Source organism: Poecilia latipinna, unplaced genomic scaffold, assembly GCF_001443285.1.
Source record: "Poecilia latipinna isolate Pla-1442-1.1 unplaced genomic scaffold, P_latipinna-1.0 Scaffold10, whole genome shotgun sequence".
Taxonomy (NCBI): Eukaryota; Metazoa; Chordata; class Actinopteri; order Cyprinodontiformes; family Poeciliidae; genus Poecilia; species Poecilia latipinna.
The window spans coordinates 42,821-65,427 of record NW_015112626.1 but is presented as its reverse complement, the minus strand read 5'-3'; the positions used below and the strand labels follow the sequence as shown (position 1 = coordinate 65,427).

Genomic DNA, 22,607 nt, shown 5'->3' with positions numbered 1-22,607 from the left:
AATGTTAATGAACTGCCTTGCGCAGCAAGGCAGTTTATTAACATTAGCATTTCATGGTTGTCTCAAAGATTGAAATCCTTCCCCAGCTTTCTGTCTCACACACACAGCAATTGGCTGAGGGCCAATCGCTATAGCAACAGAATCCAGATAAAGGCAGATGTGCTGGTTTGGACTACAAACCAGCAGCCATAACTGCCATAACTGTAGTTCTATCTATGGCCAAGACTCAGTTAAAACAGAGGCCTGAGCAGCATGTCAGAACTACAACATGGCGGAACACTCAATTATTACAGAGGAGGGCTGAGCTGGCATTAAGAACTACCTCCTGTTTTGGGCTTTATACAGGTGGATTAACCAAACCACTGTTACACATTGGATTAGTGTGGCCATTTCAAATGAAGCTTACTGAAAGTTTCAAAATAAAAGCCTACATACTCTCCTCACGTCAGTGCACCGCCGCAGGCGGTGCAAAATTATTCTTCTTTTATGTTTTTTTTTTTCTCAGGATAGTGAACTGCCTTGCGCAGCAAGGCAGTTCATTAACATCAGCACAAACATTAGCATTTCACTGCCACCCACTAGTGCACTTCCTTGCACGCATTCGCATTTGACCTTTTAGCTTTTAGCCAATTTATTTACTTATTAGCCATGTTTAGAATACTGATTGGACTGAGTCAATGGGTGACAACATGGTAGTGATACCCCACATTCTACTGATACCATTCATGCTATTATTAGCATTTTGGCTAATTTTACCGTATGCAACATACTGAATGGTACAAGTACAGCTTAGTCCACATGCTTCTGACTCTCCACAGGTTATTGACTACATTGAAGCTTTCTTTAGCATTAATGCTAATTTTTAGCATCAGAACGCTGGGTCCAAGCCGACGGGTACACTTTGGCAGGCCCCATTTAAATTTATCCAGGAATTTTCTAGTTATTTATTAAAATCTAATCTTTTGCAACACAATCTCAAATCTGTTGACAGTATGTACCTAAGAGCAGGGCAGTTGTTGGCCAGAATCACCAGCTTAGCTTTCCCCTGACGGATCATCTTCTGGGACTGTTTGTAGCCCAACACGTACTTTCCACTCTTCATCACCAGCTGGAGACGAGAGTTTATGGACTCCATGGACTTTTTCTAAACAAACAAACAAACAAAAAAATACAGAAGTCAAATGGGATGTCATAAACAAACTCAAAACTCTCGTATAGGGTAGATTAGCCTAAAATGTTTCCACGTTTCAGCAGCTTTCGCGTGTTACATTAGCTAGCTAGCATTAGTAGTTACCGGTTCATTCGGTTTTAAAAACACAAACGTAAGTCGCATACATATCGCTAAGTGTAAATTAAAAACTTGATACGCATTAACAGATGTAAAATGAAACAGTAACTATTCCACCAAATTCTACAAATGAGAGAAACAAAATGTTCAACATGCTAGCTAGTAGGCCGCGGCGGAAACATGTTTCCACGTGAAGCAGCCGTCCAGCCTGCCGCAGCGCGAGACAACACCACTCACAGTCTTCTTTGCGGCTACCATGTTTGCGGTTTAGTCCGAACCGGCCAACCTGCGTGACAAACAAGAAACAGGGGAACACTATAGTTATGCGGAGAACGTCCAGAAAATGAAAATTTTAGTGTAAAAGCTCGGAGCTCGACTTACAGTAAAATCACTCCAATATGGCCTGGAGAAAAAGGAAGTTACGTAGTTCGTTGCGTTGGTTTCTTTTGTCCGGCTTCCGCCAGTAGCTACTGCACACAGCACAGAGCACACATCTCCGAAAACGTCGGAGCACATAGACATAATATAAGGATAGACGCCTCCTGTATGGAGAGCCATTTCAGCCAAAATAAAATAAATAAATAAANTTTATTGCTGTTGTTGCTGTTATTGTTATTATTGGTATTGTTTGCTGAATCAAAATAACACTCCTATTTACAGTTAACATCTAAATAGGAGTTGTTTCCTTATGTGCAAAATGTTTTATCTGAAGGGAACGTATCAATGTACATCACCTTGAACTCACCGCCTCTAGAGTCAAACATGGTGTTGGCACCATCACGCTGTGGAGATGCTGCTCTTCAGCAGAGACAGAAAAGCTAGTCAGTGTTGATTCGGAATCTAGCAGATCTGTTGTAGTCGAGTAATCTAGCGATCATTTTGAGGATTAATGAGTAATCCAACTAAAAAGGGCCCTGTTCTGTAGTAGCAACTGAAGCTAGTAAAATAAATATATCAAGTAGAAAATGCTGGTTAAATAAAAACCCAATTCAGTTCTATTTTTAATAAGAAATTGCTTAAAATGCAATATGATTCAAACATGAGTCAGTCTCAAGTTTGAAGCATGGGAATTTTTTTTTTAAATATAAAATTTGTATTTTCATTTGTTGTTTTATTTCATGTCATTTCTCTTCTTGATTAGAAAATACATGCAACCTTAGCCAAAATGTATTTATTTCCTTATACATGCATAGCATGCCAGGTTCTATTAAATTACTTTTTTGCAAGAGACAAAAATGTCACCACAAATGAGGTCAATGCGGTTGGTGGATGTTTCCTGCTGTGGTGTTTCAGGACATCAAGAACATGCTATTGTGAAACACTAATTGTGTTTTGCAGTACACACACTGAGTTGTTATAATTTCCATTTAGCTTAAAATTATCACATTTTTGACACTTTGTCTCTTCTTGGTAGTTCTTCCCTCCAGAGCTGCTAATAGCACTTAGCATTCGTCAACAGCTCATTGGCAGAAGTGAAAGCATTGTACAACACACAGTCATTTTGCCAGAACACAATATGATAAATAGTAAAACATAATTTAACAAAGCTTCGAGGCAGATGAGGGATTTTAAAAATCGAGGTTCTCAAACCATTTGATGAATCTAGTGAGCTGAATACATGAAAATCCCAGAAGACAACCTGGAAAAAAACTACAAAAGCCTGGAGATTGGGATGTTTCCAGCTAACAACAAGCCTACTAAACATAAAATTAAACATACATTTGCTTAAGGCATGTTGAAATATTAGAATGACTTAATTAAAAAAATGGAATTGAAGATTTTTGGCAAGATTTGAAAATAAATTTTCACAGACACTGTCCAGTCTGCATGAGCTGCAGCTCTAAATGTGTAAAGCTGGCAGAGATGCACCATGCAAGACAAGGATTTGTTCAACTTTATGGATCTTATTTTTTAAAAGGAAGTAGGGAAACCATTTATATGTATAAATATATGTATATATATGTGTGTGTTTATATTTCCTACACTTTACAATGAAATATATTGAGGACTGCAGTTAAAAATTACCAAATGTGAAGGTTCAGGATGGCTATGACTAGGTTAACAAGGAACTGTTCTGACATTATGTGAGACTCATTAAACTTTCATATCCAAGGTGTCAGACATCCAGGCCAGAGGAGCAGTGGTCAGTTGGAGCGCACCCACCAGACCGGAGGGTGAAAATAACGCTGTGGAGGATGACACCAGCCTCCCAGAAGACCTAAGCTACGAGGTGGCCTTCTCTATTAATGGCAAAGATGGGAAATACCAGAACGTTAACAGGTGAGTCCAATCACCAGGAGACCATAGAGAGCTCTGGAATTCCAACAGTTTTACAACCAGAATTTGCTTTAAAACTCAAAAACACTGTTTTTATTTTCTTTTTAAACAGTGTGCATGAGCTAAGTGCTACTTTGGAAAATCTTCGACCAGCAACAGACTATCATGTCAGGTTAGTACAACCCCCTGCTTGTTTTAATTTGTCATTTTACAGTGGAACTGTGTGTGTAAACACGTTGTTGCCCCTCAGGGTCCAGGCAGCGTGTAACTGTTTACTGGGAAGCCCTTCAGAGTCGGTGAGCTTCACCACGTTAAGCTGTGAGCCAGACCCTCCCAGCCCTCCCAAGAAGGCCAGTGGGACCAAAAACACACTTGTACTCGCGTGGAAGGTAAACGTTTCACTTGTGTTCAAAGAAATGATGCCGACACATAATTAGAAATGTACATAGCCTGTTTCCTAATGCATGATGAATCATGTGCGTTTCCTCTACAGGCTCCATGTGACAATGGTTCTAAAATTAAAAATTATATTCTCCAGTGGGATGAGGTAACTTGTTTCTCATAATTGTACACCTTTTACACTTTTTGTGTGTGAAGCTTTGGTGTAAAGTGGCTGGTGAATTAAGCAGTGTGTTTTCTAAAGGGAAAGGGCACAGGCACATTCGAACAGTGCTACTACGGACCTCAGAAGCAGTATCGCGTGACCAAGCTTACACCAGCTTCTAGATACTCCTTCCGCCTTGCTGCAAAAAATGACATGGGTGTAAGGTGAGCAGACTGAAGGACCGCTTAGCATTACGCTTTTCACATTTTGTATGTTACTGCCACAAACCTTAATGTCTTTTAATTGGATCTTATCCGATAAAACAACTCAAAATAGCACTCAACCGTGAAGCTGAAGGGAAAGTATACACATTTTCCAACTTATGCTGCAATTACAGAGATAAGCTACTTCGGCATGTGTTTTGCAGTCTCTTAGGACGCGTTTATCCCCAGCCATGTTTAGTCTGCTTCAATCAAACCCTAGTTTGTTTGCCTAGAAAGTCTAGTTTGTTCGGGGAGGTGTGAATGCACAATCGAACTCTTATGTGGGCCAAAAGAGCAAAAGAAAAATGTAGGTCTGAGTTCGGTCGAAGCAAACTCTGCCGCGGTTCAAATTCATCTGTGAATGCCAATAGGACCGGAGACTGCTCTAAAAGCGCAGGGCATTCTGGGTAAATAAAACCAAAACAAGCATATGAGTCTGGCGCTTGCGGGCCTTGTGGTCTTTTTCCAAAAACAAAAGAAAACTCCTACAACCGTTAAAATCTGACACCACTTCATTTTTGTTTACATTCTGTGAAGAAGGAAGTGGCACTTAGTGTCTTCTTCAGACGTTTACATTTAGTTTCGTTTGGTGGTTTTTGGTGCGGCGGCTCCACGGGTGAGGAGGCGAACATGGTTTTCAAAGGATTTGGATCGTTTGACACAGTGCAGTGTGAAAGAAAACCGCATCAGCTGAAAATTTAACAAATGCTGCATTTCTGGTTCAGGTGTGAAAACCTGAACTACATTTGACTTGTAATTAGCTCCATATGTCTTCACATCAACTTCCACTATCTTCTGGCTGAGTAGAGATGTAAACCACATCGGTAATTACTCTGTTGATCCATTACAAATGACTGTAAGCTGTAACGATGACTGTGTGGTAGTAACATGACAAAATGTGAAAACATTAAAGTAACAGGAGCCATTTTTCATTGTGCTCTCCATTCTGGAATATTTCCCACATGTTGTCCATTTTTATGTCACCTTCTTTATAACTGTCCTCATCCATGTGTCGATGTGCGTCTCTCACTCCGTCTCTTTGTCCCATCCTCTCCTGTCGTGTGTCTCTCTGTCCTCCCCAGCGAGTTCAGTGAAGTGGTGGACCTGTTCACCTCATGCAGTGTGCCATTGCCACCCTTCCCTCCAGAACTGGAGCTGGCAGGAGTGACCTTTCTTACTATGAAGTGGCAAAGGCCCAGCAGCTCACCCAAGGAGGATGACATCTACTATATTCTGGAGATGGAGGAAGAAGGCTCGGTATATCTCTTGGTTTAATACCTCGTTTTTTTTTTTTTTTCATTTGATCTACTCTCTGTTAGGGGTTGTTAGGTGGCATCTTCAGTTCATTCCTTTTTTGTTTTTAAGTTTTGTGCCTGCAAGGAAAGCTATTCTGTTCTTAATTCCCTACAGCCTGACTGAAAACCCAGTTCTAGCTGATAAAATGCAGCACCAAATCATAACGCTTTTAACACCTGGGTGGCTATGATGCTATTTGGTTTGTTGGAGCTGTGACCAAAAGATCAACATTGGTTTCATCTGACCTTTACGGATTGATACTAGTGTGCTTAGATTGATACCTTAGTTTTAGATTCCATCTTGAAATTTAATTTTATTTTATTTTTTGCAGTGTCTCATCTCACCATAAATTTGATTTGCTCTCAAATTTTATTTTTTTGTTCACACAAATATGTTAAGTATTTTGTAGATACTTATAAACGTCTAAATTCTGTCCTAGGTTTGAACAAAATAATTGAAAGGAAAAACCGCAAAAATGCTTAAAGAGCAGAAGTTTGATATGTTACACTGAAATAAAAAAAATATTATTATTGGTATTGGATCAGTACTAAAATATGCAGTATTACACACAGTATTTGGACTATCGCTGCAGAGTAAAGTTGCAATTTAAAACAACATCATGAAAAACTTTACTATAAGTATGTACTGACTCCCTTTTGCATTACTCGGTTTGTGTTGATTTATTTTGAACAGAGAATTATACAAAGCCAACGTCATTATATTCATTTTTTCATTTTGTTTATTTCTTCTCCCTAAATGATTTTTGTTTTTATTTCAACTGAGTTGTAGAGGTTATATGTCACATCAAAGCTGAAAAAAGTTGGTTTACATCTCAAAAACTTGGCTTTTTAACTGGTGTGAAGACTTTTGCTGTCCATTGTAGTGGAAAATTCTTTCAGATCCTTTTTTTTTCCTTCCCCATATCAACCATCTTAGAATGAAAAAATACATATTGGTTTACACACCTCTTTGTAGTTCATGTCAGCTTCAGATGCCACCTGCAGGTTTAGCTGTCAAAAACTCTGCAGCTCCCTTTACCTCTGTTGCTGTTCCCCCCTCAGATCCCATATTTTTCTGCGCTTCAGTGATTGTTGAGTAAGTCATTGCTCAGCTGGTGGTTTTGTTTTCCCCCCCGTTCATCTCTGTCCCAGGGATATGGCTTCCAGCCAAGCTATGACGGTGACGAACTCTCCCACACCGTGAGGAATCTCCGCAGGAGCACCAAGTACAAGTTTCGGGTAAGCGAGCTCTGCAAGGTGTTAAGTCAGAACGGGTTATCTGGTTTAATTTAGGAAGCGGAGTGTGTGTGTGTGTGTGTGTGAGAATGAGAATTGGGCGAGCTTTCAGAAGGGAGGGAGGGGTGGGGTGGTGGCCGTGGTGCTGCAGAGCCCCACGTTTGCCATATGACTCATCCGTTTACAGGATTCTGCCAGCAGAGCAGCGGGCAGCTGAAAGCATCAACAGGCTTGATCCAGTGTTGATCGCATGCAGGGCCCCAGTGAGAAGCTAGTTGAGCAAAGCGTTTGACCAATATGTGGCCCTTTGGCTGGCAGTAATCTTGCCAAGTTGAGAGGAACTATGTTTTTTTTTTTTTCCAATCTTTGTAAATTTTCTACCATTTTCTGCAACCTGTCTTGCACCACCATCCTTTATATTTTCCCATTACATTCTGTTCGGTTGTTTGCCATCCTTCCCTAATAATGGTTATTTTCCTGCTGCAAATGCCGACAACAGCTGCACTTTTTTTCCATTATTTGCCTCTAGGACGTGAAATAAAATGAAGGTGTGGACCATAAAACAAATTGTAAGGTTTATGCAGTAAGCCAGAGGAAACGGTGCAACGCGTTTGGGAAGAATGATGCTGATGGAAAAGAGTTTTATCGGCGAAACACACTATCGCATGTCTGAATGATAGAATCCCTCTGTTTCTCATTGCAATTACCAAAATACACAATGTAGGGCGAAGCTGTTTGTCTTGCTTCAGTCTGTGAAAGATCTGCGTTCAGCAAGATGAAGATTTCTCTATTTCTGCAGTTTGAAGCTGCATTTGCTCATTGTGTGGTTGCAGTGTTTGGTTTTAGGGTTTCTGTAGACTTAAGTTGTAGTGTGCATGTTTTCTCTTAATGCTGTAATTGCAGATATCATAACTGTGCATTGCTGTATCTGATGACTTACAGGTGGCTCAATAAGAAATTATTTAAATTTGTTCTAAGAGTGAGACTCTTATACATGCTCATTATACAAAGTTAATTTTGATGATTAGCATTTATAGCCAATAGAGACCAAAAAGCATATTTTTTACATTATTAAACAAGACCAGTAAAGTTTACACTCACATTTAATACAAAATACTAGATAATAGCCATTTTATAGCCTTCAGAATCATGGGAAAATCGCAGATTTTTAATTTACCATACAGACAGTTTTTAACACCCTCCTCAAACGGGATAAAACATAAAACTGTATTATTAAATAAGCTGGCTGTTCACAGAGCTGTATCCAAGCATATTAATAGAAAGTTTAATGGAAGGAAAAATGCGAAAAAGGGTGCAAAAGTAACATGAATAACTGCAGCCTTAAGAAGGTTTTTGAATCAAAGTAATATTCAAAGGCTGGCAGATATTGACAAGTGTGGACTTTGGTTGGAGTCAGTGCCTCTGGAGCTCTGCAAGTGCAACTTTTGTGTGTTTAGCTTCTATGGAGATATCAGATGTGTCCTTCATGGGCTAAGGAAAAAAACGATTGGATTATTATTCATGAATCCAAAGTATTCTTTTCAGACGGAAAGTCAATTAAGCTCCAGGATTTGAATAAAGAGTTAAGAGACACACATACCCAGTCATTTGAGGTCCAGTGGGAAGTTTCCCCATTCAGGAAGTCATGTCATCTAATCATGTATCCAAATTAGTACAGAAGTAGCTCAAATAAGAATATTATTTTTGGGGGGTGGGGCGTTTGGAGGGGTGAAAAGGTTGGAACTGGTCTGTTCATACTGCCACAAAAAAGTCAGATATGGAACACATACAGACACCAAAAAAACGTGGATTTGGGTCACATTTGCCTGCAGTGTAAACGTAGCATATGTGGTTTTCTCTAAAGGAAGATTGGACACCAAACTGAAAATTGTAGACAAGTTAAAGCAACCTGGACTTCTTACTCTGCAGCAATTTACACAAAATTGCTCTAATTATTGAGTGGATATACCGTACATTACACAAACCTTTAGTTGAGCCAACATTTGTTGTTTAAAAAAAAAAAAAAACATCCTCAATTTGTGGTCCTTTGTTCCAAGAAACTGAATTTCCGGCTAAATGATTGAAATATTAAACTTCAATGCTTAATGAATTTGTATAATATACAATTTTCACTTTTTTGGAGCGAATTTCTGAAATGAACATCTTGAAGATATAGTTTGAGATGCCCTTCTGCTCTTGCTTAGGTAACCTGTTGCCAGTATTATGTCAAACTGTCTTCTCACTGCCTCTATTTGTGAACTTTAACAAGGTGGCAGCGTACAACTCAGAAGGGAAGAGTAACCCCAGTCAGGTTGTGGAATTTATCACAAAGCCAGACAGACCCAGCTGTCCCTGCAGGCCTACCATCCGAGGAAGAGTCCAACCCGACAGCTTCAAAATGGCCTGGGGTGAGATTTCCTCCAAGCTTTTCTCTTCCAAAATTCTCCCATACTTTCTTCTAGCCGACAACCTGGCAGGTCTGGTTTACAGATTCACTTTTGTCCTGGAGCGCTACCCAACAATAGATGAGACAGATGACATCCAAGCTAGTCTGTACAGTGGATGACATCAGTTCTTTTTTTTCTGTCCAGACATCAGCAAGAATCCTTCATGCACGTCACTGGACGAACTCATCTTCCAGGGCTGTGCTCGATCTGTGTGACTAATTTTTTTTTTTTTTCCTCCAAATTGAATAACACATCTGTGGCTCTGAAAATGTCTCAATTCTTTGTGTTCCAGAAAATTGTTTGAGTTTAGAAGCCATACTGTGTTTACTTAAAAAAGTTGTTCTTGCTTATAAAGATGTATATATATTTTTTTTCTTTTGGGAGCAAAATGTAAAGCTGTCAAAGCTGCAAAAAATTGGCTCAAGCTGTTTTGACACAGGATTGTTCTTGTTTCAGTCTACAGAGGAATATATGTAGTGCTTGATCATAACTGACTCAAATGGGCAAAAATGTCCATTTTCAGAAGCTGCTGGAGATGTAACTGCAACAAATGGCACAATTTTTTCACTCCTTTGTAAACAGTTTTTCTCTTTCTATCATTATGCTCTACTTTGTGTTGGTCTATCACAACAAAACATCTTAAAAACGCGTTGACATTTGTGACAAAAGTGCACACCCTTACCAGTTTGCGAACATAAACTTAGAATAATCAGAAATAAGAGCCTATATCTAATAATCCTGATGTTTTGTCTCTTTATTCAGAGCCCCCTAAAGACAACGGTGGAGCCGAGGTGACGAAGTATGTCGTGGAGCTGTCTGAGGGCTTAAGTGGTTGGTTACATTTCTCAGCTCAAAACTACATTTTGCTGTAATTTAAGTTAATCAGTTTGGAATGAACTAAAATGGGTCTGATTTTAGGTTTGTTATGGGGACTGGTGTATTCGGGACCCGCCCTGGAACACGTGTGTGACGGTCTGAAGCCCGGCTGCTGCTACCAGGCGCGGCTTTACTGCATCAGCGAGGGGGGGCAGAGCCCGGTGAGTCACTGCACAAAGCTCCACGTGCTTGTTTGCGCACAAAACATTTCAAGAGGTTCAATCACTTCAAATTTAATTGGACTGCAGAGAAAAGATGGGAAAAAAAATAAACACCTGTTTTTTTTGTTGTTGTTTTTTTGAAAGAACACTAAGAGTGTTTTTAATGAGACTGTCATACAGGCTTAATTATCAAATTGTTTATTCTTCTCCAGACATGTAAATTTTCCTCTTGTTTGTTTTTAGTATTGATACATTTCTTGGCTGATAGGGAAACTAATTATTAGCTCTGGCAGCCAGTGCGTCTGATTCCTTTAATTGGAAATTGTCATAAAGTCAAACTCGTTTGGTCGGAGATTAGGTCATGCTTTCTTGTGTTTAAGTACGACATGTCCTGCTAATCATCTAACCCTCCCTGGATGTGTCAGAGGAGGCTTTTTTCTCATCAGTTCAGTTCGTCCTATCTTCATTAATTTTCTCTATCAACCATTTTGTCCGTGCACACATTTCCTTGGTAGATAGGTGAGATGTTTTCTGGTGGAACAGCAGTCGCACGTTTCGCTTCGTCACTAAAAAGTTGGGTCTCTGTTTTTGTTTGTCTGATAATCTAACTACCCATTCAAAACTATGCCTAAACAATGCACTCAGATTTGTCTCCTCTCTACTCTGCTGGAGCCTGATAAGCTTTGGGAAATGACAATTGTTTCCACTGTCTTTTGTCGGGGAGAGTGAGAGGATGGTGTGAGATTCAGCTTTGTTATTTCCCTGCTTCCTAATTGGTGTGTTTTATTCTCTTGCAAGCTGTCAGAAACCCTGCAGGTCCAGACTCCTGCGGTGCCCCCAGGGCCATGCCTTCCCCCTCGGCTGGTGGGCAAGCCCAAAGCCAGGGAAGTGCAACTGCGCTGGGGTGAGTCATTCCTCTCAAACTTAGCAAACTTAGCTGTGTGTGGGATGACTTTCTAGTGTCGGTTGATGCAAATGTTCGCCTGCTGACCTGCTTTAAAGTCTTTTACTTTGCCGTTCTTGCATGGTAACATTTGCTTATCATCTCCATTTTATTAACCTTCACCAAAACCACTCAGGTCCCCCGCAAGTAGACGGAGGAAGCCCAGTGTCCTACTACAGCGTTGAAATCAGCGGACCGCAGTCTGAGGAGAGCAGGGAGGTTTATCAGGGCTCGGAGCTGGATTGTTCTGTGGGAGGGTTGCTTCCCGGCAAGACCTACAGCTTCCGGCTGAAAGCGGCAAACAAGGCTGGGGTGAGAAAGACACACCAATAACAGAAGGATTACCTGTTCTTTACAGGAAATACCGGCTAAATTGTTCTTGTTGCTCTTTCACAAAACAGTTTGGGCCTCTCTCTGAGCGCTGCGAGGTCACAACGGGTCCTGGAGCCCCGGAGCAGTGCAAGGCACCTGCGACCACATGCAAATCACCCAGTTGTGTCATTGTGAGCTGGGAGGTGAGTGTTGCCCTTGCTGAAAGTATTCCTACCCGTCACAATATTCATTAGTTTTGGGGGGGGGGTTTTCAGGGTTTTATGTGAGCGGGTCAAGATTGTTAAGCTGAAAGCACCCGGTGCCACAAGTGTTTATACTTTTTGTGTGACATTTGTAACTTTTTGTTCCTTTTTTGTTTTATCTCAATTCAGATTTTTATAGAAAACTGACCAGTAAATCACTGGTGCATGATTGCATTATATAAGATAATTCCACAGATTAAAAAGGTTTTGGGTTGTTTGAACTGCAATATTTGCTTTTGAGTAAATGCAAATCAGTAATTGTGGTATTAGGAGTTACAAAATTGAGATGAATGAATTTTGTTTATAATGGGGAATCTATTTTTTGCATCTAAAATTTTTCTGAAATGTTAAAAAAAAAAATAAAATAAAATAAAAAATCCCTAATAAGTAAGAAAATGTCCATCTGCTTCAATAAACTATGCTTGCAGTCCAAGTTTGAGGTCGGGGGCATGCCCAAAATTCTTTGTGATTTGGAGAAAAAACTGTTTTTTTTTTTTTGTTTTTATGTTTTTGCAAACAAAAATTTAAGAACGTAGCTTACATTGGCTATTAAGCTTTATTCGCTCAATTTCAGTGTAACTAATTGCCTTCAGAAGTTACTAGATTTTTTTTTTCTCAGCTGAGTCCATCTGTATGTAATTCAATCTCAGTAAAATGCTGCTGTTGTGTGAAGTTAGCCTTCCAGCAAGAGAGCAAACCTAAACATATGGATCAAAGCATGCTAGTGTGTTGGGACGGTTAATTTTAAATAAAAGGGAGAATCTGTGGAATAGATGTTGACAGATGTTCTTGACCCAATCTGACAAATGGAGAAAGGGTAGAAGCTTCTAGGTGTTGAAAGTCAGTAGAGATAGCTTGTCACAATAATAACATTTCAAACTCGATACTGAGAAAAATACTCAGTGCCATATAGATTTCCACCAACATGTTTTTTAGAGAAACCAGGTTCTTTCAACAAAAGGCTGCGCTGAATGTGCATTTGTGTAGCAACTTGGGCGAGTGCAAAGGCGTCAGCATCAATTTTGATGCAAATGACGAGATGTCTAAATAATCGACATCTCGTCTGGCATTTCACATCCATAGTAGAGAACCACCCGAAAAGAGTCCCAACTGAAATGGCAGCAAAAGGCGGTTTACGAATCTCGACTTTGTGTTGGTCGGTCACATAAAATGATTCCAATTTGCTAGAAACGTCATATCCATCATTCGGAGAACACAATAGACAAATTCCACTCAGCTGCAGTGTGTAATCAGCGCTCATCGTCACTGTCGTTTGACTTCCAGTCCCCTCCTTGCAACGGCGCTCCAGTGACGGAGTTCCGTCTTGAGTGGGGAGCAGCAGAAGGCAGCATGCAGGTGTGTTACAGCGGACCGGGACTCAGTCATGAAATGAAGGGGCTGCTGCCAGCAACTAACTACTTCTGCCGCGTGCAGGTGAGCTTTGACGGACTCTTCAGGTTTTTATTTCTAAATATGGTTAAATATTCTCGTTTTTCTTTTTCTTTTTTTTACTGAATGTAAATTATTGTTTGAAAGAACATAATCATGCCCTTGTAGCTCATAGTGCATAAAAGAACTAATCTGTTTTATGACTAGCATTGTTAAAACTTTCGTAGGAGGGGGGGGGGGGGGGGAGGATTCAAACAATATAATCAAACTTTATACCAGACTTGAACCACCTCTGAACAAGCATTTCAGTTTTGAGTGGGCTGGTATGCATTATTTATTTTTTCTTTTAAGTGGAAATATATTGCGTGCATTTCAGTGTTTTGGCCAAACTTGTTGCCACTTGGGCCAAAATTATGTCCAAACGACTGCCGGGTAAAAACAATAAAGGAAAAAAGAAAATACTGTTGTTGTTTTTTTACGTACTCAGTAATAAACCAAGTTGCACTACTTTAATTAAACAAGTACTCCAATTGTGTGTTGGAAAGGGATGTGTAAATTATTGTAGATCCAAAACATGAAAAAGTTTTTCCCTCATTAAAATAAATGGACCCACTTTGTGAATTTTGAAAGTTCTCGACTTCAGATAATAGAACATGGCCTTTTCAATTCTGAGTAATAAAAACTGGAGTTAGATCACTTTTATTGAAAATAATTTTGACAGATTTGATGAATTAAGATCCGAGTCCACCAAAAGCTGCTGCATAGAGATGGTCCTCAAAATAGAATAACAATAATTTTGTGTAATAATAATGTAATTGCCCTGATTAAAGATAAAAACTCTCCATCTGCATCAACCACCTGTGTAAGGGGGAAAAAATTTGCAAAGTGCAACCGTGGGCTGCATAAATTCAGTCCGGGGGCAACAAATGGCCCCCCGGGATGCACTGCTTTAACAGGTGGCTGCTTTGTTTTGAATATTTTCAAAGTCATAAGACTATAACTAACAAAATAGTTTTCCTTTTCTTAAGATTCTTTTTTGTATTCCTAATTCCAGACATCAGTACATTTCTCATTTAAAATCCTCTCTAAGCTGTATTTTATTTGTTCTAGTCTCTTCTAGCTATGCTGCTATTGTTAATTATTAAATATGCTTGTTGTTTTGTTTACATTACAGCTCCACCTAGTGGTCAAACCTGCATTCCACTTATGTTTCCCTTAGAGATTACAAAAACTGTCCGCTCTTGTTTTGCAGGCTGTAAACGTAGCCGGTGTGGGGCCCTTCAGCGAGGCCGTGCTTTGCCAGACCCCCTGCTCCGTACCAGCAGCTGTCAGTAACATCTACATACTGAAGGAGTCTGAGCTGCAGAGGTTTGAGTCTTTAGCAGATGAAGACGAAGAAGAGGAAGAGGATGAAGCGGAATCCCGCCCGCAGGTGGTCTATTCCCCATCGACCTGCCTGGGGGTTTCCTGGGACCCTCCGTGCGATCACGGCTCTGAGATCACGTCCTACCTGATCGACCTTGGAGAGAGGCAGCCTGTCGTTGTCGGACCAGTAACCAAATACATCATCCAGCATCTGCAGCCCGACACCAGCTACAGGTTGGCGCTGCGGTGGAAAAGTTTCAGATTTCAGGATCAGCTGATTCTCACCAGAGCAGAAACACACCATGCAAAACAAGCATGTTAGTGCAGCATGAAGGGCTTTGTACCGAGATAAAAAAATGGGACGAATCGTACTACCTTTAGTAATGCAGTTGTTGACTATAAAATCTCAAGTGTCTGCAAATAGTGTACAGAATACACACAATATGCCTCAGTATGTGGGGTTAGTTTAATACTTCGCCACCAGGCTGCTTAAAAATAAAAATATAAAGGGACAAAGTGGAAGGAAAGGATAAAAGGGATACAACAGCTTAAGAGGAAATTGGTTATGAAAGAAGAAAGATAACCAGTTTGGTGGAATGTTGGATATTTAAAACAAAAAATTAATCAGTAATTATTGATATCATCTGATATGAAATGTGTACATGGCCCTAGGGAAATGTCCATCACACATCTGCAGTTTTTTTTTTTTTAACCCCTCCAACTACTGTTGCAGGATTCAGCACCGTCTCGATCTCTATTCATACCAAACTCTCATGAAGCCGGAGTTTTTATTGAAAAGCGGATAAACCATTTTAAAGCTGTGAAATATCCAAGTGTAAAAACTTTGCAGACAAACACGAAGGCTCTGAGCCAGACAAAGCTCGCCCGCGACTGCCTTTTGATGTTCTCTCTGCTTTTTCTCCCTCAGGATCAGAATCCAAGCCCAGAATAGCCTGGGAACGGGGCCCTTCAGTCACACCTTTAAGCTCAAGACGAAGCCTCTGCCGCCACAGCCTCCCCGGCTGGAGTGCACTGCCTTCAGCCACCAGACCCTCAGGCTCAAGTGGGGCGACGGCCCACCCAAATCCGTCACCTCAGACGCCCCCCAGTATCACCTGCAGATGGGGGACAAGAGTGGCAGGTTGGTAGATCAGAGGCTGGATAGGAAGGCAATTTAAACCGAAGAATGAGCTGCAGTGCCTTGCAAAAATATTCATCTGTTCTTGACTGAGCCTGTCATAATAAATCAATTAGTCGCATGATAAATTAGAACAAGCTTGGTAATTTCTATTTGCATGATTGTTTGTTTCTCATGTCTCTCTCTCTCTCTTTCAACCAAAGACAAAGACGGCATAACAAAAGGCTTCAGTCTGATTCATTGGTCTCAACTAGCTGCTTTTTTGCAGGACAGTTTAGAGCCTGTGATATTCATTTTATTTGTTGTTTACTTATTTTTCCTATTTAAAGTGTCTTCCAGTTCCTGCGTTTAATATTTGTTAGAAATTAAAGCTTATTGATCTTTGAGAGGGTTACCATTATATTAGTTGAACGTAGTCTCAAACAAACGATATTGTCATTTATCGTGACTTCTGGGACAATTTATCGTCCAACAATTTTATTGTGACAGGCCTATTCATTAGTCAGTGTTTGATATGAATGGAGGAAAATCCACTTCATGATCTCAGTCAAAAATTAGAAACTATTTATTGACGCTCCCCAGCTCAAGCTCCAGGCTGAGAGTGAGCTGTTTTATTAGTTGCAAGATGTTTTTATTTATGGGTCTCAAAGTAAAGAGATTGAATGCAAATGCACTTTTCAGATTATTTGTTGCTCTCTCTCAGTTCAAATGCATGTGCTGCTTTTTGTTCTATTACTTTAAATCAGAATGAAACACCATGAAGTCTGGTTTGAATGTGGTGGGATGTGAAAGAGACGTGGACATTTTAGCAGAGTTCTGTTCTCAATCCGTCTTTAGTGATGTATATTTTGCCACAGTGCAGCGCCTGCTTCTCTTCCCCTCCTTATTTATGCTTTCCTCATTAAATCCTTTCCTTTCTTCATGCTCCTGTCATTGCAGATTTATCTCCTTGTATAAAGGACCATGCCACACACACAAAGTCCAGAGGCTTAATGAGTCTACCTCTTACACGTTCCGCATCCAGGCCTTTAACGAGGCGGGCGAAGGGCCCTTCTCCAGTGTTTACACATTCACCACCCCACGCTCTCCTCCGCCTCCTGTGAAAGGTACCGTTCAACTTCTTTCTCTTCTTTTCTTCTCATTCAGTTCCACAGACGCGTCCTGCTGACAGCTAATGTGCTCAGCTTTTAACCCCATTTGACCAAAGCTGGGCTTTTTACTCGAAGAAGGCCCGGCAGCCACAGACGTGTCGGCTGTCATCTGGAAAGCGGTTGTTCGGCTTTGTGGTCTGTTCGCTGTCGGACTCTGCAAAGCCTCTTTTGATCCCACAGCGAAGTCAATAATGAGGGTGTAGGCTCTATTGTCAGTGCAGAAGCCCTTTTTGTATCTGGCAGTCATGTGTCTGATAGCCTGTGTTTGTGAAGTCCACTTCCAGAGTAAAGAGGGTTTAGTGCTGGATTTTTACTAACATGTTCACTTATAGTTAGATGTTTTGAGATCAAAAAGGCACTTTAACGGTTTAGTTTAGAGGCTTACAATCCCACCTTCCTGTTGAGGAGTAAGCTACAGCTGTGGAACTCTAAGTCAGAAGAAGCTGGATGTGTTTCTTAGTCTTTATTTCTAGTTAGATGGTTTAGAACAACCGGACTATCATAAATAAATGCCAGATCTGCTCCGATCAGAGTTATATAGCTGATTTTCGGCTTAAAACAAGTTCATATGTCTTGCTCAGAAGTTACTTGCAAGTTTTATTTCAACTGTGCTAGCATATTTGTGCTAGAATCTAGATAAAATGCTAAGATTTTGTGTTTTTGCAGTGTAGGTTTTTTACTGTGGTATTATGTCAGAGTTTTGGGGAAGCCCAAAGGAGTGTTATTTATTCTGGATTATCCCACTGCGTCTTCCTGTTTTCCCACCTCCAGCCCCTAAAGTGGAGCGTCTCGACGAAAACTCCTGCGAAGTCACCTGGGAAGCCCTGCCGCTCATGAAGGGGGACCCAGTCATCTACAGCCTGCAGAGCATGATGGGAAATTCAGAGTTCAAACAGGTACCGGTAACTTCCTCTCCTCATCCTTCTCCCATTACCTTCAGCGGCCCCATCGTTCTTCAGAGAGGCGGTTTGGTGCAGATCAGGATGCAGATGGGTTCTGGACCGTGTTGTTGTCTCTGCAGTGCTGCCCACTCTGTATTGTCACTGCCGGATTTAAATTGCCCATTATGCAAAGGTCATTGATCCATGAGGCATCCCAGGTGTCTCGCTCCTGCAAAGAACATTCATCCCTCATGACGGCCTGCAGCCATGTTAACGTGGAATGATGGCCGCTGCAGGGCTATGCTAATGTGGCATCACATGCTGGCAATTGAATCAGAAAGCTGAATGATGCAACTTCTGAATTATGTCTTTGTTTTATTCTTACTGTCACTCTCATTGGGGTTAAACATCTGTTTTTTAAGAGGAGACATTATTCTTGAAGCAGAGTTTAAACTGGCAGGATGTTGTGTAAACCAGCTATGAAGTAATTAAGCTAAAACTGTATAAAAATATATTCATTTTGCAATTGACATAAAAAATCTATTTTTTTCCCTACCCATAACTTCTGACCCATATGTATTTCTAATATTGTACAAAATCAGCTTGAAGAATGTGACAATTTATTATTTGATTGTCACAATCAATTGTTAAAATAATTGTTGCAGCCCTAAATCATCTGTAGTCGAGTAGTTGTTTTTTTTTTAACTATAAAATCCTGAGTTAAATCAGTCATTTTCATTTTATTGGTGGTTTTCTGTGTGAAGAAAATTTGAGAAACGTGTCACTCCTGGAAGCGTTCAGATCCGACTCAGAAAACTGGTTGGCAAACATCTAAAAGCAGATGGCTTCTCCTACAACATGATATCACCAAAAATATGAATCAGAATCCGTTCTGGTGTTTAAATGGTCAGTCGCAGCTAAAAATAAAAATCCAGCTGGTAGGAAGCAGTTGGGTGAGTAATTATCTTACAATCACTTTTAAAAGTATTCATTGAAAATGTTCCCCCCTTTGGGTTTTGTACTGGGCTTTGACTCAGCCGCTCTGACACATGAATATGTCGTGATGTAAATCAATTGTAACGCTGGCTGTATGTAGTTCCTCCAGGGTTACCATGGTGACGTTTGTCCGCTTCTTTTATTGATACTGTGTTTGACTGACTTGTCAGTTTTGGTTAGGAGTAACCTTTAAAAGTAAGTAGGACTGAAACATCCAGCTACTTTTTCCAAATAATGCTAAAAAATTGGAGCCCATAATTTCATCTATTAAATAAGGTTGATGGAAGAAGGGTTTTTAGTGGCTTTGAATAAACTAAGACTTTGTAGACCAAATAAACTGGGGGGAAAAAATACCCAAAAAGTTAGGAAACTGTCCAGCCAAAACAAACTGCCACATTGTTTCATTAAAATATTACATACCTAATTTATGGATCAAAGAAATTCACATCAAAAATTATTTTGCGCTTTAAGTTGGACCAACTTAATTAAGGCCTCTGAGTACTTTCAACTTTGGGATTCTCTACAACAACTCTGTGAAGAAAATTGTACAATGAGTTACAACAACATTTAATTTCCCTCTGGGATTAATTATTTCTTTCATTTTCTTTTCCCCTTCCAAAGACTTTTAAAGGTTCTGCCACATCCTTCCATGTCCAGAACTTGCAGTCCAGCAGTGACTACCGTTTCCGCGTGTGCGCCATCCGGCAGTGCCAGGACGCCACGGAGCTGAGCGGCCCCTACAGCCCAACCGTGACCCTCTCTCAGCAGCGGAGCGACGCGACGGCAGGCGGCGGCACGGCGGGGCCCGGCTCCCGGACCGGCACGGAGTCCATCAGAACCAGACAGAGCCTCACGGACGAGCAGTGCGCCTTCCTCCTCCTCATGGTTTTCGCCGTAATCGCCATCCTCATCGCTTTTGTCATCCAGTACTTCGTCATTAAGTGAGGAGTCAGCGCCGCCTGGCTGCAGGATTATAGCTTTATTCTCCCCCTCGTCCCCTCCATCTCTCTGTTGTTTTGTGTTCTCTGTTTTGTACTTTAACTGTTTTCCGGTTTGGACGGCTTAATCACGTTATCTGAAATGGGGTGCAGCAGCAGCAGCAGCAGCAGGATGTGTGTGTTTATAAATGGAGGATGTAACATCTCATTTGGCACCTGTGATTCCTTCCGGACTCTCCTGACTCTGTCACTCCGCCCCAAAGTTGTGGTTTCAGCTCAGATTTCTAATCTATAGCGGTCAGCCGCCTGTGCAGAAGGAACTCTGAAAGCATATTGGTTTGTTTCGGGGGGGAAGACGGCGCGCTTATTAAATGTATAGAGACTGTTCATATTTATATTTCCATTTCTGTGTCCAGTATGAAGCTGTTTTTTTCATAGATGTGTTCCAAAAAAAAAAAAAAAAATAGTTTGTAGGTTCTGTCTTTAGCTGACGTGCTTTTTGACTGTGGGACCTGAAGGGCCAGTGTTTGCACAGTGAGGTGTGTGTGCGTGTGTGTGTACTCTATGTAGTTCGTGCCACAGCTCAGACGGCTGGGAGGGCTTCTCGCCCAGATGAAGGAACCTAACTCCACACCCCACTCTACTCCGTGTGGGAGTCACAGAAAATCTCTCTTTCACATTATAGAGCGTTCATTTAGCACTTTTCAATCTTTCTCAAGTTCGGAATGTTCAAGGATGCAAAAACGACTGGAGAAATGTTCGTATATTTTTGTACAGCGAGGACACGAGGCTCGGCAGGTTTGTGGAGGAGAAAAAAAACAAAAACAAAACGAATCAAAGGGTAAAGTTAAACAGAAACCAAACTAACAGTGAATTCTAATTATTTTTACTATCATATAGTTATACTGTAGCTTGTTTTTACAATCATGCAGCTGCTTTTCTCTTAAATATTGTTGTTCAGCACAAAAAATGTACGCTTTCTCATATGTTTTACTTTTGTTTTCTCCTTGGTAATTGATTTTTTGCACCTTAGTGGAAGAAAATCTTGACTGACTGCATTTGTTTTTGGTCTTGTGATGCATTTTATAGAGCACACTTTGAGATTGTGCAAGCCCTACTTGTGTTTTGGGTGTTTTAAAAGTCGTAGTATCGCATAACGTGTCACTGAAACAGCTCATCTATAAGCAGGAATAAAAAGAAGAAGAAAAAAATCTATACACCAGTTGTTTCAGAGGCCTTAATTTGTAGAGGGGAAAGGGGGGGAACAGTATAATTTTTTTTCTTAATTTTCTCTTAAGTTTTGATCTTTTTTTTTTAGTGTTAAAAACACTCAAATGTGTTTTATTTCCTTTTATTTTGCAGCATTCATTAGGAGTTAGTCAACATGTAATCCTGAGAAAAATGAAAAGTAGTTCTTTATATTTAGATTTTTCTTTTGTTCCTTTTTTCGGTTCATACATGTGTGAAGTATATTTTTTTATAATATTGAAGTAATATATGTTAATACTCTCCACAGAAGATTAAAACAATCCTGAGTAGTCATGAATCATGGAATGCAAGTGATGGATACATAAATGTGTTATAATGCAAATCTAAAATTTGCCTTTTCTCTGTACGTTGAGTATTTGTAACAGATTGCTGACACTGAGTCGTCTTCAGTGCTGATCTGGCTGTGAGGTCTAGTGTTGTTTAGCAGATCTCCGCTGCTGCCGCTGTAAAAGAAAAAAAAATAATAGAAACGAAACGCAGGTATCTTGCAAAACATCCTGAGTAATTACATGATTTGGTCTTTCAGACATTCAAACGTCTCTTCTTTGTCACTGAAATGATTCAAATTCCTATTTTTGATAGCGATTGCAAAGTGTGCCATTTTAACACCTCTTCACCGTTGGGCTTGCTGCCTTTTGGCTGGAGAGATTTAAAAAAAGAAACAAACAAAAAAAAACACAAAAATGAGTAAAATATGCACAAAAATAAAAGACCATTTTTATGTAATTTTAATGTTTGCAGTTACCTCATACACCGTACATTCCAAAAAGATTTGTTATACTATACATACTACCAGACATATCACTTTACAATGTTCGCTATGGGAAAAATGTATAATCATAGATATGTATCTAAAGTGTATCTGTATAGCCATGATATCTACAAAGGATCCATGCACAATAAAAGATTTATAATTCTTCATCATGGTTGAAGTTTGAGCGCATCTCTTTGGCTTCCTTTTGCTTCTAAACAAAAACACCTAAAACATCTTCACAGAGTTCAGTCAGTTTTACGTCAGTATTGAGACTTTATTAGTCCACGTAGCTTTGCTCTCTCATTTTCAAAGACTTAGAGGGCGGTGTTATGCATTTTCCATAATGTTAGCATCAAACATGTCTAAGTATAGCTCATATGTTGGACTGTTTCACCACATGTGAACATAAGAAGTTTGGAGCCGTTTTATGGCATTCCAGTAAGTAAAACGAAAACATAACCCAATCATGTTTTTGGTTTTGCATATCATTTATTTGGCATTTTTGTGGTTTACCTAATTTCTTATGATGTTTTTCAATCTTACAGTATAATTGTTTGAACGTAAATAATGACAATAAATAATGTTGATGCACCTCCCTTTGATATTAGATGTCTCAAATCAAGAAACTACACCTGAAATCATTTTTCAAATAATCCTGGACCACTGAGCGAAGAGTTCTGTCAGCTCCTCGGAGGTCTTCAGAGTTCATCCTGAAGACACTGAAAAAGATGCAGCAGCTCCTTCTCTCAGCCCGAACACGCGCCTCATGGTGCAACCGCAGCCGCCGTGATGGATGAGGGTGAAGGTGGGCCCGCTTCTTG

General features: G+C 40.2%; 1 protein-coding gene across 4 annotated transcripts in view; it reads left to right on the top strand.

Moving 5' to 3' along the window:
- fndc3a (fibronectin type III domain containing 3A) overlaps window positions 1-21,958 on the top strand; it is a 64,390-nt gene extending 42,432 nt beyond the window's left edge. For all 4 annotated transcript variants that reach the window (XM_015029255.1, XM_015029246.1, XM_015029261.1 and 1 more), the window contains 19 exons: window positions 3,402-3,568; window positions 3,678-3,737; window positions 3,816-3,954; window positions 4,059-4,112; window positions 4,209-4,333; window positions 5,455-5,629; window positions 6,820-6,906; window positions 9,173-9,311; window positions 10,113-10,181; window positions 10,269-10,387; window positions 11,186-11,291; window positions 11,467-11,642; window positions 11,732-11,845; window positions 13,190-13,339; window positions 14,547-14,893; window positions 15,588-15,800; window positions 16,737-16,903; window positions 17,720-17,844; window positions 19,447-21,958. In XM_015029255.1, coding sequence (XP_014884741.1) covers window positions 3,402-3,568; window positions 3,678-3,737; window positions 3,816-3,954; window positions 4,059-4,112; window positions 4,209-4,333; window positions 5,455-5,629; window positions 6,820-6,906; window positions 9,173-9,311; window positions 10,113-10,181; window positions 10,269-10,387; window positions 11,186-11,291; window positions 11,467-11,642; window positions 11,732-11,845; window positions 13,190-13,339; window positions 14,547-14,893; window positions 15,588-15,800; window positions 16,737-16,903; window positions 17,720-17,844; window positions 19,447-19,770 — 2,856 coding nt within the window. In that variant the 3' untranslated portion in view covers window positions 19,771-21,958. The remainder of the gene's footprint in view (window positions 1-3,401; window positions 3,569-3,677; window positions 3,738-3,815; window positions 3,955-4,058; window positions 4,113-4,208; window positions 4,334-5,454; window positions 5,630-6,819; window positions 6,907-9,172; window positions 9,312-10,112; window positions 10,182-10,268; window positions 10,388-11,185; window positions 11,292-11,466; window positions 11,643-11,731; window positions 11,846-13,189; window positions 13,340-14,546; window positions 14,894-15,587; window positions 15,801-16,736; window positions 16,904-17,719; window positions 17,845-19,446) is intronic.
- The last annotated feature ends 649 nt before the right edge of the window (window positions 21,959-22,607 follow it).